The following is a 15,799-nucleotide window of genomic DNA, read 5'->3' as shown; positions in this document are numbered from 1 at the left end:
ATAAATGAGACTCAGATTATACTGCATGAGTTGTGTTAGTTTGTAAACTGATTTTTTGATAAATGTTTGATGTTGTTATATGTGGTCCCCAATCAATCAATAACCTGCCATTTTTCCTGAAAGCATGCAAGAACAATATTTTCTTCATGAATTCTAGGTAGCACGGCATGACTGATTGACTTTCAAATGGTCATTCTGTGGGTAAAGTATTTCTTTAAGTGGTTTTTGTATACTTCTATAGAACTATTACTGTTACATATGTTATTGTACAGTATGTAGCTACTGGTCATACTGTGCAGTCTGTGAGTTCATTCTGTACTTCAGAAACGAAAGGCAATAATGATTCAGGTTAAAGTGCCTTTCAACTTTGACAGTGTAATTATTGTATTATGAATTGTATCTGCATTGGGTATACACTCTAGAACTTTCAGCCCATTCAGGGTTTCTCACAGTAAATTGCATAGTGAATGTAATAAGCTACCCATCCTCCCTGATCTGCCAAAACCAGAACAATACAAACTAAAATAGTCACATTCATATGGCATTTGCTGTGTGAAACAGGGTCTTGCTCTCTTTCCCTAAAGGTTTATGTTTTATTTCATACATCTGTATAAAATCTGTCTTATAGAATGCCCTGTTTGTCTGTCAGTAGGTATGGAGAATACAGAAGCTGCAGGTCAGTTACAGCGTCATCATGTATTGACCAGATGTAGTGTTAATGATTTGCACTACGGCTGGAGCTGCAGTACAGGTCAATAACACTGTTTCATTGCCTAAGATCAGTATCTGAGACTATGAAGTTAAAACTACTAGAGACAACATGGTTACATCTGGAAGGTAGATGCTGTGATGTAGAAATTAGGTGGCTATGACTAAGGTACATTGCCATTTTCCACAAAGTGATTCATAGTCGTACCTCAAGGCACAGATTCGTCATGTATTTAGTGCAATGGCAGGATCGTATCCTGGAACATTAAAGGTGCTTTTCATCCTTTCACATATCCAAGGAGTGAAGGACATTCACAATGTGCAACAGTAAGCAAAACAGCACTACAGTGTTTTTTAATGAGCCATAACTCAAATGTTACTCAACATGTTTTCTTTAAATGAGCACTTTGGCATTTTCAGGTAAATCTTTAGGATGTTTACTCTGCTGTTATATACCTCTACTGTTGTATATTTATGGCAGAAAGAAATGAAAGAAAAAAACAATGAGGCATCCTGAAATTCATCTGTGCGTGGAATGAAACAAATTAACAGTGTGGAGTAAAAATAGTTCTGTCTTTATTTAAAGAGGCTCTACATCTGATTTCTTCACAAAAGCTGGCAAATCACACTTCATTGGTCATTGCTTAATCAAATCCATTGTGAAATTATGTAAATTGGCACATTTAATCGTGGCAGGTTGTATTTAAATGTAGAAAAGAAGTATTCTTTGTGATTCATGTTCGCTCATTTGATGGCATATTAGCCGGCGTTGTGCTAATCCAAACTCAACACAAATTGGGCTAAAGGTGTTCACCAATATTAGGGCAGAAATATAGCTTGATTAACACATTTTAAATCCATTTATGCATATAATATTGATCAAATTATCTGATGTCGTTGGTGCTTAATTGTTTAATCTTTTAATATTTAAAGAAGTCCTTAAAATGTTGAGTAGGTATTATGTTTTCACAACCATACCACAGCGATGAATGTGTCCACAGCTAAGGGCCAGATACCTACACTGTGTCGAATGTGTTATTTACCTGCTTAAAGATAAGAGAAAATTAAGCCAGTTTAAAGGTCTAGTGTGTAGGATTTAAATGAATATATTGGAAGAAATTGAGGTATTTTTTCTTTAGTCTATAATCATCTGAAAATAAGAAATGTTAAAATGCCCTGACCTTAGAATGAACCATTCTATATCTACATAGGGGCAGGTCCTCGTCTGAGGAGCCAACCATGTTTGCACATCCATGTTTCTACAGTAGCCCAGAAAAGACAAACCAAACACTGGCTCTAGATAGGACCATTCTCATTTTCTACCGTTTTTAAATAACAGAGTCTGTTTGTTCTGGAAATAAAGACACCACTGTAGATATATCAGCTTTTACTTAAAACCTCCCTGAACATCTGGATCTTAAGTTGTCAGAAAAAAAGGAGAGCACACACTAGCAGGTGTTGGGCTGGCAGCCTGTCAGCTGAACAGTGTCAAAGAAACACTGATTTTCTAAATGACAATGTTTTATTCAGTGTTTTAACCAGTTTTAATCACCTGGCCTGTTTGTTTAGGTGAGGAGGAGACCTCTGTGGATAATTTGGCCTCGGTAAAAACCTCCTGAACAATGAACACTGAGGGAATCCTAACCCAGAGTTCACGCTTGGCACATAGGCATCTGCTGGTTTCAACCTGCAATTCTCACCAATAGATGCCAATAAATCCTTCATACTTCTTCTATAAACTGCATCAATCCTGGTTATTCAGAGAGAAGTTTAGTCATAGTCATACAGTACAGTTATGATAAAAGCACCAACTGACTGATTCAGCTTAGAGACCTTACTGTAGAAATGCTAACTGACAGGGATTTTAGACCCAGAAATGTGGGATGAGGGAGTGGAAGAGGTTGCTCATCTAGATTGAAACTATCAAGCCCTGGGAGACAAGCTGGAGTTGTGGACGCACTTGGGAATTGAGCTCCTCTTGATAAAAAATCTTGGTGCAGAACCAGAGACCACCAGCTGACCAACATCTCCCAGGACAAAAGAGGCCTGGGACTTAATCAGGATGAGCTTGTGTCTATCTCTGGATCTGGTGTCTGTTCATCAGTTACCACTTAAAGGCTAAATATTTTTTAATTATAAAATATTAATTCTTGATTCAACTATCAACCGAAGTTACTTTTAACCAAAGCATTACTGTGCCTTTGCTTAATTTTAAGCAATTGCAGAATTTTTTTTTTTTTTTTTTTTGTGTATTGTATGCAGTTTTAAACAAGTTATCATCCAGAAATCACAGGTACCATCTAAGGATGCCACATTTTCCAACTTGGACTATATAATGCTGCCATCTGCTGGGCATTGCAGCCTGAGCAAGTTTTGCAAGTACATTCAGTCCAATGCCTGCAACTATCTTGTCCTAAAGTTGAACATCCTTGTTGTGCCTCCCTGTCATCATTTTAAATTTCTGCTGAGCTGGAGTTCACCATATATATATATATGATATGATAACCTTCCACTGAACCCTGGAGAATCAAAGTCCACATAAAAATCTATATAAATGTTTTTTAAATTGCCATCTCTGTCTTGAGGAGATAAAAACAAGATTCATGCTTAATACCCACACGTTTTAATTACCAGTGTAATCCACAATTATGCACAATTTATCTAAGAACCAATCATTCAAAGAAAATTGGACAGACACTTTCCACGGTTATGTTATCTATAATTCATACGAGGGAAAATCAACAGATTTCATAAACAGATATCTAGCAGATTGTTGACTATGTTGTCCAATTATTAATGTGGTATCAGACCTGAAAATCCTATAATAGCCTGGCAGGAATACACAGTGGTGCCATTTGATGAAAGAAACACCTAGGGCAAGGTGTGATCCTTGCAGGAGTATTAAAATTGCAAATATAACTGAGGTCCTCGAGAAAACTCAGATAAACATCTTTTTAATGGTTCTTTTTTGAAAAACATGCCTATTAGCTAAAAAGAGGTTTGAGTTTCTCAGAATTGCAGAAATGTTTCTTTCTGCCTTTTATGCTGATGAAGTCCCAGGCGTCATGACTGTGCAACATCAGTGAAATGGTTATTCAGTTAATTCAGTTTTTCAGGCGCATGTGACCACATGCTCACAACCCATTTGTGTGCATGTATGTGAAACAAAGAAACCCTAAAACAGTAGTGAATTTATTTCAATTTTAAGTTAACACATATTTCCAGAAGAAATTACTTCAATTCAAGCACCAGTCAAATACCAGTGTATATTGATTCTCTGGGCCTGACCATTACCTCCCTTCAATTCCAAAATACATCTGAAAGACGTCACAACAGCCTTTCTCATTTAAGAACTGGTAGAGCTGCCCAAGGTCCATGTGATTACCTCTGTTCCCATGGGGGTCAAACATTGTCTCTTCAAAGCCTGTGAATTTGCGCAGGGAGTCTATACTTTGAACAGTTCTGCCGTCCTCGCCCGGACGATCAAGGGGAATATCCTCTCTATGTCGAATCATGATCTTCTTCCATGTCAGAACCTTCACTCTGTGAAATGGGAAAAAGTTGGGAAAAATAATAAACCTGGGACCTCAGCAGGCTTCTGACTGTGGAATCAGCTGCTAAAAATAACAACACTCACGATACCTGGACCAGAAGTCCTCGCAGGCAGAATGAGGACCTTCCACGCACACAATACCAGGCTTTCCCGGCATGCTAAATCCTGACAGGCCCAGCTCCTTGGACCACTCCAAGATGTTCTTCCTTTTTGTTTTGTTGTAAATGTGGTGACTATAAATCCACATTCGGCTGAACATTTCCTGTGGCCGAGAAGAGGAGGACTCTCTCTTTGGAGCCGCTGCTGCTGACAAGCTCTTATTAATGAAGAGTTGCAGGTTGTCTTTCACCCAGTCCACAGCAGAGAGCACACAAACTTCCCCCAGGCAGTTCTCCATGAGGTATGCATTGAGATCTGTGTGGAGCTGTGTCTGCTGGGCCCTGCTGAGACTGGCACACCTACGGCACAAATACAACATGCTGTATGAAGGACTCACAGAATATTCAAGGACACTTGGAGCTGGAAGTTTTCATTCCTGGGAGCAAAAGATTCGAATGGAAAGCCTGAAGAGGCAAAAATTTACACTACAACATAGCGCCAAATAACTGATCATCAGGAGGTTAAGGACGCTTACTAATCAATATGAATGACTACTCAATATGCAATATTTTCAGAAAACAACTTAAAAGGTGTTTTTCTTTACTGCTACTGCAGAAGTTTGCATTCTGATATACAGAAAAATATACATAACCTCTTCTCTACTAGATCTCTATACAAGATATCTAGTTTAAGTTAACTCATCTTAAAAATGAAAATTAGATTTTATGATTTGTGTCAGACACTGGCTACCTAAATAAAGTGCTTAGGAGGATAAACCAAAACATACACGTATCTTTCCACACAAGCTGCAGTTTCCACAATTCATCAGCAGAGGTCAATTCCTGTCATCCTACCCCTTTTAGCAGCTTTTACAGAGTTTTTAAATTTGAAAAATTAATGAATGAATGTTATGATCAACAACTCCATTATGCAATCACATATAGCTAGTGCTATATGCTATCTTTGTTCACCCATATAGATTTCTCAACTTCGAACAAAGCCATAACAGTAGGAAATACCCTCTTACTTTCTGCCACAGTCACATAACCTCTTTTCCTCTGTGTCATTAGTCTGCTGCTCTCTATGTAATTTCCCATCATTTAATTTGCACATTGGATCACATTAATTACGCTGCTGTCCTTGGCTCATTTGTGTGGCTCTTTGCCATCCTATTGGAATAAGCTTTCATTCTGCAAACCTGCAAAGCCTGAATTGCAAAGGTGAAATGTGTGTGCTTGAGTTATTAATGTCTGCTTGATGTCAAATTACAGGAGCTGATTTGACATTTCATAATTAGCTCCAATTCACAAATGACCTTTTAAATGGAAAACTTTTTAGGAAAAAAACATTCAAACACAGATGAATGAAACTACCATAGATTGTACATACTTTCATTGGGCATAGGCTATACAGCAGTGATACTCCAGTTAAGGCATGTTGGCCAAATCTGGCCTTTGATAGGTTGCCTGTTCGCTTGGTGAACATTTTCTAAATTGCAATGAAAATAAATTGATTGACACTCCTTTTTTGCATTTTAAACACAAATAAGGTGCCACGGGGGAATACAGAAGCATCAAAATAGAGCTTGTTCATCCCCAGATCCCCTCACAGAGACCCTCAAATCCTTTAAACACCTGAACCGTGTGGGGCTTGTGTTGCGAGATTTGCCTCTTGGCAAACTCTGAGTAAAAACAGGTTGGTCAAATGCTTGTCATTTTGCAAAACTTGCCCATAAGCAAGCTGAGTATCCATGCTGTATTCACTATACACTCTAGGGTCTCAACAATATCTACTAAACTCCCTAACATTAAATTTTAACATATTGTGTTGCTGTTTTGACAGTTTATTTTTCCATATAATCAATGCTGTGCATATTTCATTTTCAATTATAATAACATAAGCAAATTATTATTTATGTTCCTGTTTTGTACATGCAAAGAGTTCATTGCCTTTACCACACATCAAAAGCATGATCAAATAGTGACTTACCGGACTGTTATCTCTGGAAACACACTGGGATATTCGGATGGGTAGGCACAAGAGAGAAAAACATGTGTCTGAGAGGACAAAACACAAATATGTTTAGTTTTATGGAACATTTTAATTAATGACAAACAATGACAGTGGGTTATGAAGTTACCCTCTCCATGCTTACAGTGTCCAGCTTCTGTTTGATGAGAAAGTGAGGTCTGGAGGGAGGGGGGCTGTCTGCTGAAGCTGAGCCCTCCACATAGCCCCTGAGCTCCGCCAGTGCCAGCTGGTCTGTGATCTCCAGCTCCTCCTGGGTGGGAAACATGCTGGTCAGCAGCTCTATCTCCGCAAGCTGAGACTCTGCCCATTCCAAGTAAGACATACTGATAAAGGCAAACTGTAGCTTCGTTTTTTAGTACTGTTATACATAAACAATCCCCGCGACTTTGTGTCTGCACATTAAAAGACACAGTCGTTTTAAGTCTTGTCAAGCGTCTAACATTAATAAAATGTATTTATATAAGCTATATATAGAGGAGGCTGCTCGAGCAGGCTAGTAAAACACCCGAACAACTTCAGTAGTCCCACTGATAACGCTGTATCGCAGAGTTGTTTCAAGTCGGACTGTTTCAAACGACGCACACAGGAAACACGCGTACGTGCAGCTAAAACAGTGGCACCGTCGCGATTTGTTCCTCTGTTGTCTGCATGTGTCAGCTGGGATTTTTCTGCCAAATCAGCGGAGTGATTTTTTGCGAAATTTAAACTTTGTAGAGCCTTTTTCATATCCCAGAGGCTTGTATTCTACGGCTGTAATCAATAAACCACGTTAACTGTGTACGGATGAGATAATTAATCCACTCGAAGTAAACGAAACCGAAAATTGCGAAGGCTTTGGGCTCCGTTAGTGACAGTAAGTTTACTGGATGTTCATTGAACGCAACATTACTTGTGTGCTTCTGGCACTGAATGCACTGCCACTAAATTGTGTTAAGCAGCATTATAAAATAATGTAGCTGTTAGCCGAACCTAGCGTTACTTTAGTTGGCTGCTTTGTGTCTGATTTCCATTCATCTTTAATCAAATTCAGGTGAAAATGGGAAAGAAACGGGGGAGGGAAAGGAGCTCCAGAGAGGACGATGAAATTGACCTGACAGGTAAAGAAATATCATCTTAAATGACAACCTGTATAATGCCTAGAGCAGTGATGCTCATTTTGCTTTCCTCTGGGGGACACTTTTGCAAAGTAACAGGGGCCAGTCGAAGCAGCTCCATACATGTTTCTAGGATTTTAGGACATTTTCAGGATTTTAAGACGTGTTGTTTTTAATTATTTATTTATTTTTTTAGAACTTTAGGACATTTCCAGGATTTTAAACGTATCTAGGATTTTAGGACGTTTCTAGGATTTCAGAGCAGTTCTATGATTTTGGGACATTAGGGGCTAAGCCAGGACCTCTGCTGGGGGCTGTGGAGGATCCTCCACATACACTTTTAAAAAAAAAAAAAAAAAAAAAGCTCTATTTTGATTCTGTTTTATGCGCTCTGGACACCTTACAACATAATATAAGTATTAAAAACAGTTCCCAGTGTGAATCACTTTATATTTATTGTGAATTAGAAAATGGTTAGGGGGAAACCAGGCACCCTATCTGGGGCCAGATTTGGCCTGCGGACTGTAAGATGAGTATTGCTGGCCTAGGGTGACTTTCCGACATTGTGTGTATGCGTTTCTATATTCATAGGTCCATCCTGCAGGCATATCAAGAAGGGCTCAGACCAAACTCTTCTAAAGAAACTCTCTGGGAGTTCAGATTGGACAAGTTGCCAGGATTGTAAGCATGAAGAAAATAAAGAAAATATCAGCACGACTGTGCCAGAGGACCCCAGGGAGGAAAAAGAAACAGAACCAATATGGATGTGCTTGAAATGTGGCCACAGAGTGAGTTTATTAAACACATTTATCAACTCAACTTTAACTTTATTATCCCGAAGGAAGTTTTATGTACAGCAGGCATCAAAATATAAAACACACATAAAGGACAACATCTGAAATGCATACAGAAATTCTCCAGCTCAAGTGAAAACCCATGATAAGCCTACAACACTGAACCAGAAACTGAAACAGTTTAAATATGACACAGTAAATGTGTCATTAAGTCAAGTGCTGTGCAGTGGCAATAGATAAAATACATAGTAATAAATAATCAAGGTAAGATAAATGGAAAAATAAATAATGAATAAATTAAAGATTTCTACGGTGTTTAGTCACTTTTTGCTAAATCACTAGCTGCAATTTTCTTACCAGGGGTGTGGACGAAACTCAGAGAACCGGCATGCCATCAAACATTACGAGACTCCCCGGTCGGATCCACATTGCCTGGTGATCAGTTTGGACAACTGGAGTGTGTGGTGAGTGAGAACTATTATATGCCACATACTCAAGTGGGAGGCCAACACCAGCTGCAGGAAACTGCAGGAAAAAAAGTCGCTGAGAGGCTGAGGCTAAGCCTGGTCAATTTTGTGACATACCAACAAAAAAGATTCACTGAGATCCAAAAAATATGTTCCTTAAATTTATTGATGAAAAGGAATCAACTTATTGTAACATGCACAAACTTCCAGGCCCTGATCAAAGGAATCATAGTGATCGAAAGAAAGTGCAGTCGACAATAAATACAGCGACTCATTCACTGTCTCTCCAATAACTTGACACAGGTAAAAGGCAGATACTCATATAGATTATGAATGTCACCACCCATATCCATGTGACCCCAACTCTTCCAATAACCATCATCATGAAACTAATAAATAATATCCCAAAACACTAAAAAAAACATGCAACTGTAGCAAAATAAAACCATCCCAAATATTATAAATCTTACAAAATTCTCTGCTTGCTGTATTAATTCATGGCTCCTACACCAGCCTCACAATTATCAAATTATGTTTGGTGTGACTGCAAAGGCGATGCTTCACCTCTAAAGAGCCACTGGAGGTTGTCCTGGCCTTCTCAGTTTCCATGTGATAAGGCAACACAGCCGCCCATGAGAGGGGACGGTTGGAAAGAGTTGTATACACAGCATCTAAAGCTGTGACGTTCCCTCTGTCTTCTCCTTATATGCCACACGCATCAGTCGCAAGGCGCAGAAGGTGATCGCCGATCCCTTTCATCCCGCTAGTCACCTCTTCAAACCCTTCACCCCAGGAAGGAGAATCCAGAGTCTCAGTTGCAGAAAATCTTGCCTCAGGAAAAACACATATCCTGAGGCCATTCGCTACTTGAACTCTGACCCTCAGGTACATGCAGCAAAAAAAAAAAAAAAAAGAGCGCTTAAAAAATAGGCAGGTTACAGCACAAAACAACAAGCACTTTAAAACGAAATGCATGTAGCAGCACATGCTCTTTGGGGAATTTTACTTGTTATTTTATTTGAATCTGTCAGTTTGGCATTTTGTATGAATGTATATTCCTGTCAACTGTTTCTGCTGTCTAGTAAATGTTTGTAAAAGTTTTTTGTCTGTTTTTAAGAGCTGCACTGTGGCAAAGTTTTGAATCTTAAATCTTGTGTAATAGGTTGTTTGAAATCAGATGTACTTAAGTGCTTTTTTTCATGTGTTGCCAAACTTGCAGGTGTTACATATGTGATGATGAAGTCCAGTACTCTAGAACAGGACATCTGGCTCAGCTGGTGACCAACCTAAAAAAGCAGACCTCTGCAGATCCCGTAAAGACAACACAGAAAAGTAGGTCCCACATGACTGTGTTAGGGGTTAAATTGTATTATTGGAATTAATGTTTCTATGACTATGTGCACTATGTTGTGTTTGGTTATTAAGAAGTGAAGGAGGAAGACAGCTCGTTGGAAGTTGAACAGAAGACAGTGACTGTAAAAGCAGCAGCAGAAGAAGGTGAAGACAAAGAAAACAAGGACCACCAAAAGAAAAATTCCAAAAAAGAGAATATTGGGAAATCACAAAAGTCTGGCACATCTGAAGAGAAGGGTGGTGTTTCAGTAAAGGGGCTGAGCAACCTGGGAAACACGTGTTTCTTTAATGCAGTCATTCAGGTAAGATGCCTAATAGGATAACAGTCGCAAGTAAAAATGAGAGAAGTTGTGAAGTCTAGAGTTATTATTGATTGCTGTCATTGTCTTTTCCAGAATCTTTCTCAAACACAGCTCTTAAGACAGACTCTCAACAAAGTGACCGAAGAGAAAATGAATCTTAACATTAAACCTGATGCCTCCTTGGATCTGGTGTGTTGCCATTATTATTTAAATATTGCTTTTTAATTGTTAAGATGATAGATTTATCATGATTTATCATTTAAACTATTGATTTCTTAAAAACTTGATTTTATTATGGTTGCAGGAGCCTATCGTTATGCAGCTAGACCAGCCGGGATCCCTGACCTTGGCAATGTGTCAACTACTGAATGAGATCCAGGAATCCAAGAAGGGTGTGGTAACACCGCGGGAGCTGTTCTCACAAGTTTGTAAAAAGTGAGTGCCCCTACAAGTTAAGGTGGAAAGCAGCCTTGAGATGTGCTTTAAATATAGTTAATAGCATCATTACATTAAGTGTTGTTCTTTTTCTCGTATCCTTTCTGCAGGGCTGCCAGGTTCAAGGGATTTCAGCAGCAAGATAGCCAGGAGCTTCTGCGCTACCTCCTGGATGGGATGCGAGCTGAGGAGATCAAAGTATGTGTTCAGTATTAAACAAATCTCTTTATTTATCACATTGGTGAAAGATTTATGCTTAAAATAGGTTCTGTAGCTGTCCAATTGGCTATGGGTTACTTGGCTGTATAGTGTATTGACCGTAGAAAAGTACTGCTGTAAATGATGTATTCTCTGTGCACTCTTATTTTTGGCTCACTGGCACCAAGTCATTCAGATTCTAAATTAAGTCACAAATCGAGGACATGTTATGTGTTAAATGCAAAGAATTGTGGCTAAATAGCATCCTCTGGTCTCATTTAATAACCTAAGGGATTTTTCTCTCCCTGAAAGGTACTCTGATAGGTTGGTTAATTTTCATAGAGCAAAGGATTTTATAAGAGAGTGCAATCACAGTGTTAAGAGGCTGACATTTATTAGATTCTGTGAAAATGTTGTACAACTTTTATCTCTAAGAGCCCCTCCATATGATTGATGAAAAGGTTATTATGGTCATTTACATTTTAAGACTGTGTTTGTTTATACAGAGAGTAACTTCAGGGATCATGGAGGCATTGAAAGAATCCAGAAAAGGCATAGATGCAGAGCAGCTGAGAAAAATAGTGAAAGGTAAATAAACTGACAGTAAATCCAACATCTTGTCATCAATGTCATATTGTTGTATTCTATATCATATAGTGTGCAATCTTGGTAGACCTAATAGTTAAATATAGCAGTCTGACAATGATGTTCTGATTTCAGAGTACGAGAAAAATGGTTTACCTAAAAACTTTGTCGACCAAGTTTTTGGTGGGGAGATGACAAGCACAATAATGTGTCAGCAGTGTAAAACGGTATGAATTGTGGAAAAAAATAATATCAACTGTCAGTGTTCTGTTGTATTCAAACTAAATAACCACTACTTTGCACTCACAGGTGTCTGTGGTCACAGAGATGTTTTTGGATCTTTCCCTTCCTGTTTCTGATGAGGTAAAGCCCTTCTGAGTGTTTCTGACAACATGTTGAACAACTTTTATTTCTTGTTTTATTAGCGTTACAGGCATGTACCGTCTTGTTACTACGCTTTGCAGGCATACAGAAAGAAGAACCCGAAAAAAGTAGTTCAGAAGACCAGTGATTCAAACCAGGATGGCAGAAACAGTCCTGCCTTGACAAATGGGAATGATGACATCCCCACCGGGTCCGGCAGCAAGTACCAGCAGAAGAAAGCCAAAAAGCAGGCAAAGAAGCAGGCAAAGGTACCTCACTGAATGTATACACAAGATGCAGTTTTTCTTTTGCCTCAATTCATCTTTTTGATGGCTAAGTGCTGAATCATTGTGCTGAATAAATAAAATAGTTGTACTGTTTCCTTATCTCTGCTTACAGCAACAAAAGAGGCAGCAGAAGATTGAGAGCAGAGTCACTTTGGACAGCCTCCCGTCTCCGAGCTGCACAGAGAGTGAAGAGATTGATCCTACCACAGATGAAAAGAACAGGGAAAAGGCTGCCAATGAAACACGTGAAGAAGTCTCACAAAGTGAAGGAAATCCTGCACAAATCAGTGTGTCTGAACAGCACCGAGAGAACCTTGACCCCATCCAGGATCAGAAGGAAAACGAAGACAACGAGGATTTAGTGATTGACTGCGACTCATCAGCTATGTCATCAGTCAGCAACCGTTTTACCATCCTATCAGAGGAGCAGTCCTCAAGGGACAGTGTCTCAGTCGATGACAAAGTATGTAACATGGATCAGGAAGAAGAAGAGGACACACAGCTAGTGAGTGCAATGGAGAAAGTAACCCTGGATGATGCCTTTATAGAGGACTCTGACGCTGCAGAACAAAGCATGGAGAATGGAGATGAGCCACTGGAGGCTAAAGAGTACACTGTAGTAAGTCAAGACCCAGAGCTGGCCTTCCACACACTGGCTACCAGGACAGCCCCTGAGAAACAGGAGTGTTCGGTCCAGTCATGCCTTTTTCAGTTCACAGAGGTGGAAACCCTCACGCAGAACAACAGCCTTCTTTGTGTCACCTGCACTAAACGGCAGCCTAACAAAGACAAAGCTGGAGGTATGAGAAATGTCCCTGATATATTAGTGACTTTTCTTTCTCACAAATACAGCAATTTTAACAAGGCAAGAAGCCAATTAAATAGTGTATATTTAGTCTTTTTTTCTAATGTTTTGCTGCTGCTTTTCTCTAAGCAACTCACATTTCAATTTGGGGATCAATAAAGTTCACTGTCTTTATTTGTGCTATGTTTAGGATCCAAGAAGAATATCTACACTGATGCTTTGAAGCAAATGCTGATCTCCTCTCTCCCACCAGTGCTGACCCTTCATTTGAAGAGATTTCAACAGGTAAGACAGTTGAAGAACATTTTAGCATTTTTATACCTTTTGATCAGTCAGCCAAACTGTTTATTCACACAGCCGTGAGCCAGCTATTTAAAGAGAACGACACGTTTTGTTTTGATCATTTTTGTCCTTTGTAAGGCATTGAAATACTTCCTTTTGTGTAATTTTATTGAGATCTCTTTTGTTGTTTTCCTTTAGAATGGATACAGTATTTGTAAGGTGAACAGACATGTCCAATTCCCCCTGATGCTGGATCTAGCTCCCTTTTGTGCAGTTAAATGCAAGGTAAATATTGTGATTAATAACTTTTATTGAATATCAATACTATAGACCAACGTATAAAGGTATTATTGTTCTATTATAGTTCGAGCACTAACAAAATGTTGTTTCTGAACAGAACTTGGCAGAGGGAGATACTCAAATTTTATACAGTTTGTATGGTATTGTAGAGCACAGCGGAACAATGAGGTCAGGTCATTACACAGCATATGTGAAAGCACGACCTGAGTGCCCTAAACCCTCATCCAACGGACTTGCAGCTGAAGGTAAGTGAGCTAGGGCATGACAGCCGATATAACTATTCGTAATGTTTTATGACTGCAAAAATCAGATTTTAGGATTTGATTTAATTTGATTCTGTTTTTACCGTGTCGGTTTTATTTATGTGTAGCTGCGACAGAGAGCATAATTTCTTATTATAGTGGTTGCATCATAGTGTTTAACAGCCAATCGCAGTGCTCAATGCACAAAGAAGACAAATACTTTATATATATTATAGTTTTTTTAAGAAAAGAAAAGATTAAAGAGAAATATTATATTCCACCAGACTGGTGGAATGTAACTAATTACACTTACTCAAGGTTTGTACTTAAGTATCACTTTGAGGTACTTTAACTTAAGTATTTTTTTTATCATACAACTTTTCACTTCTATCCCACTAGGAGGGAATGATGTACTTTTTACTTAATTACATTTTATCTTACAGTTTTAGTTACTTTACAAATTAGGATCTTTAAATAAAAAAAAAAAACATTACAAGAGTTTATTAAATATGATGTTTTGTTATAAATTAAATGACCAAAGAGTTTATACAAGTACAGCTGCAACAGTTAGTTGATTGATCAATGAGTCGATTCACAGAAAACTATTTGCTAACTATTTTGATTAATATTTGGCCATTTTCTATTTTTAAAAAAATGTTTTTGAGTTTTGGGGGGTGTTTTCAATTTTGATAGATTTTTTTTTTTTAGATAACTTTCTAGGCTTTTCAGCTTTACTTGGTAGGACAGGACAGATTATTAGAGTTAAGGGGGGGGGGGGACATGCAGCAAAGGGCAGAGATCGGACTCAAACCCAAGGCCGCTGCAACAAAGACATAGCGCCCTCTCTACCAGGTGAGCTACTGACTGGGTGGCCTTTAATGGATCTTTTAACCCCACCTCCCCACCTTTTTTTTTTTTTTTTTAGATAATTTTTGACTGTTGGGGTGTTCTTTGTTCTGTCTATTTTTATTTTTTGTTTATTTTTTTAGTTTGTGTTGTTTCATTTTTTTAAATAATTTGGGGATTTTTTGGGGATATTTTCTTTTTCTTCTTTTTTAAGAAACTTTTGGAGTGTCTTTTTCCCCAAAATTTGAGTTTTTTGGATGTGTGTTTTATTTAAAGATTTTTCTATATTGGAGCACATTCTCCTGATTACACTTTTACTTAAGTACCATTTTCAACACAGGGCATTTTCTTGTTACAGAGTTCTTATTTCACGGGGTTGTGTTTGTACTTAAGCAAAGCTTTTGAATACTTCTTAAAACACTGATCTCCACTAACTCATCACTTCCCCTCAGGAAATGCAGAGCCACCCAGAGGATCATGGTTCCATATCAGTGACACAAGCGTTCAGCCTGTGAGCGAGAGTAAAGTCCAGAGTTGCCAGGCCTACCTCCTCTTCTATGAAAGAGTTCTCTGATCAAACTGTGCCTCATCTCTCAGGAAATTCAAACAAACAAACCTGCTCCTGCTTCAGCTCCTCAGTATAAGGGATCTCAAACAATTGACCAATGAGTTTTGTCAGTGACTCAAACTGTGCTGTGATGAAATGATATTGATTATGCAGAGTGGACATTTGACAGTGTTGACATTTTGATGGCAGTGGTTTCACAATGTTTGAAGTATCAAGGACCAACCATTTGTCTCTCACACTCTTGGGAATATCGCAGTGTGCAAGGAAAGTCAAGATGGACATGGAAAAGATAGTGGTATTTGGATTTGTTGCAAAAATTAATTTCAGGAGATGAATGGTAGATGGGTGAAAATGATTTGTAAAACATATTTATATGTCTATTTTTTATCAATATCATGTAATGAAATGCTTAAAAATGAGAAATGTTTTCCTGTGTTGTGTGTTTATTTCGTGAATGTATTGGCCTTGCACTGCGCATGCGCAGTAA

The 15,799-nt window shown here is 38.5% G+C and overlaps 2 protein-coding genes across 2 annotated transcripts; one reads left to right on the top strand and one right to left on the bottom strand.

Moving 5' to 3' along the window:
• Nucleotides 1-3,330: 3,330 nt before the first annotated feature.
• Nucleotides 3,331-6,888, bottom strand: rwdd2b (RWD domain containing 2B). The gene is made up of 4 exons (XM_042487253.1): nt 6,516-6,888; nt 6,350-6,417; nt 4,351-4,719; nt 3,331-4,251 (listed from the first exon to the last, which is right to left on the bottom strand). The coding sequence occupies exons 1-4, from the start codon at nt 6,711-6,713 to the stop codon at nt 3,999-4,001; spliced, it is 888 nt and encodes a 295-aa protein (XP_042343187.1). The 5' UTR covers nt 6,714-6,888; the 3' UTR covers nt 3,331-3,998.
• A 385-nt stretch (nt 6,889-7,273) lies between these two features.
• Nucleotides 7,274-15,728, top strand: usp16 (ubiquitin specific peptidase 16). The gene is made up of 17 exons (XM_042487361.1): nt 7,274-7,488; nt 8,077-8,273; nt 8,640-8,743; nt 9,966-10,078; nt 10,172-10,401; nt 10,495-10,590; nt 10,706-10,836; nt 10,947-11,034; nt 11,541-11,622; nt 11,755-11,846; nt 11,929-11,982; nt 12,084-12,251; nt 12,382-13,069; nt 13,265-13,359; nt 13,555-13,641; nt 13,754-13,901; nt 15,197-15,728. The coding sequence occupies exons 1-17, from the start codon at nt 7,428-7,430 to the stop codon at nt 15,316-15,318; spliced, it is 2,556 nt and encodes an 851-aa protein (XP_042343295.1). The 5' UTR covers nt 7,274-7,427; the 3' UTR covers nt 15,319-15,728.
• The last annotated feature ends 71 nt before the right edge of the window (nt 15,729-15,799 follow it).

The sequence above is a fragment of the Plectropomus leopardus genome, chromosome 5, assembly GCF_008729295.1.
Source record: "Plectropomus leopardus isolate mb chromosome 5, YSFRI_Pleo_2.0, whole genome shotgun sequence".
NCBI lineage: Eukaryota > Metazoa > Chordata > Actinopteri > Perciformes > Serranidae > Plectropomus > Plectropomus leopardus.
Note: the sequence above shows the minus strand (reverse complement) of the source record. Positions and strands in the feature narration are given on the sequence as shown.

Excerpts from the sequence above, each read along its gene's own strand:
- rwdd2b (XM_042487253.1), bottom strand. The coding sequence starts at position 6,713 with ATGTCTTACTTGGAATGGGCAGAGTCTCAGCTTGCGGAGATAGAGCTG. Across the intron at positions 6,418-6,515 it reads TCAAACAGAAGCTGGACACT|ACACATGTTTTTCTCTCTTG; the intron begins GTAAGCATGGAG and ends TTGTCCTCTCAG. Across the intron at positions 4,252-4,350 it reads TGCGAGGACTTCTGGTCCAG|AGTGAAGGTTCTGACATGGA; the intron begins GTATCGTGAGTG and ends CCCATTTCACAG.
- usp16 (XM_042487361.1), top strand. The coding sequence starts at position 7,428 with ATGGGAAAGAAACGGGGGAGGGAAAGGAGCTCCAGAGAGGACGATGAA. Across the intron at positions 10,079-10,171 it reads CGTAAAGACAACACAGAAAA|AAGTGAAGGAGGAAGACAGC; the intron begins GTAGGTCCCACA and ends TTGGTTATTAAG. Across the intron at positions 12,252-12,381 it reads AGGCAAAGAAGCAGGCAAAG|CAACAAAAGAGGCAGCAGAA; the intron begins GTACCTCACTGA and ends CTCTGCTTACAG.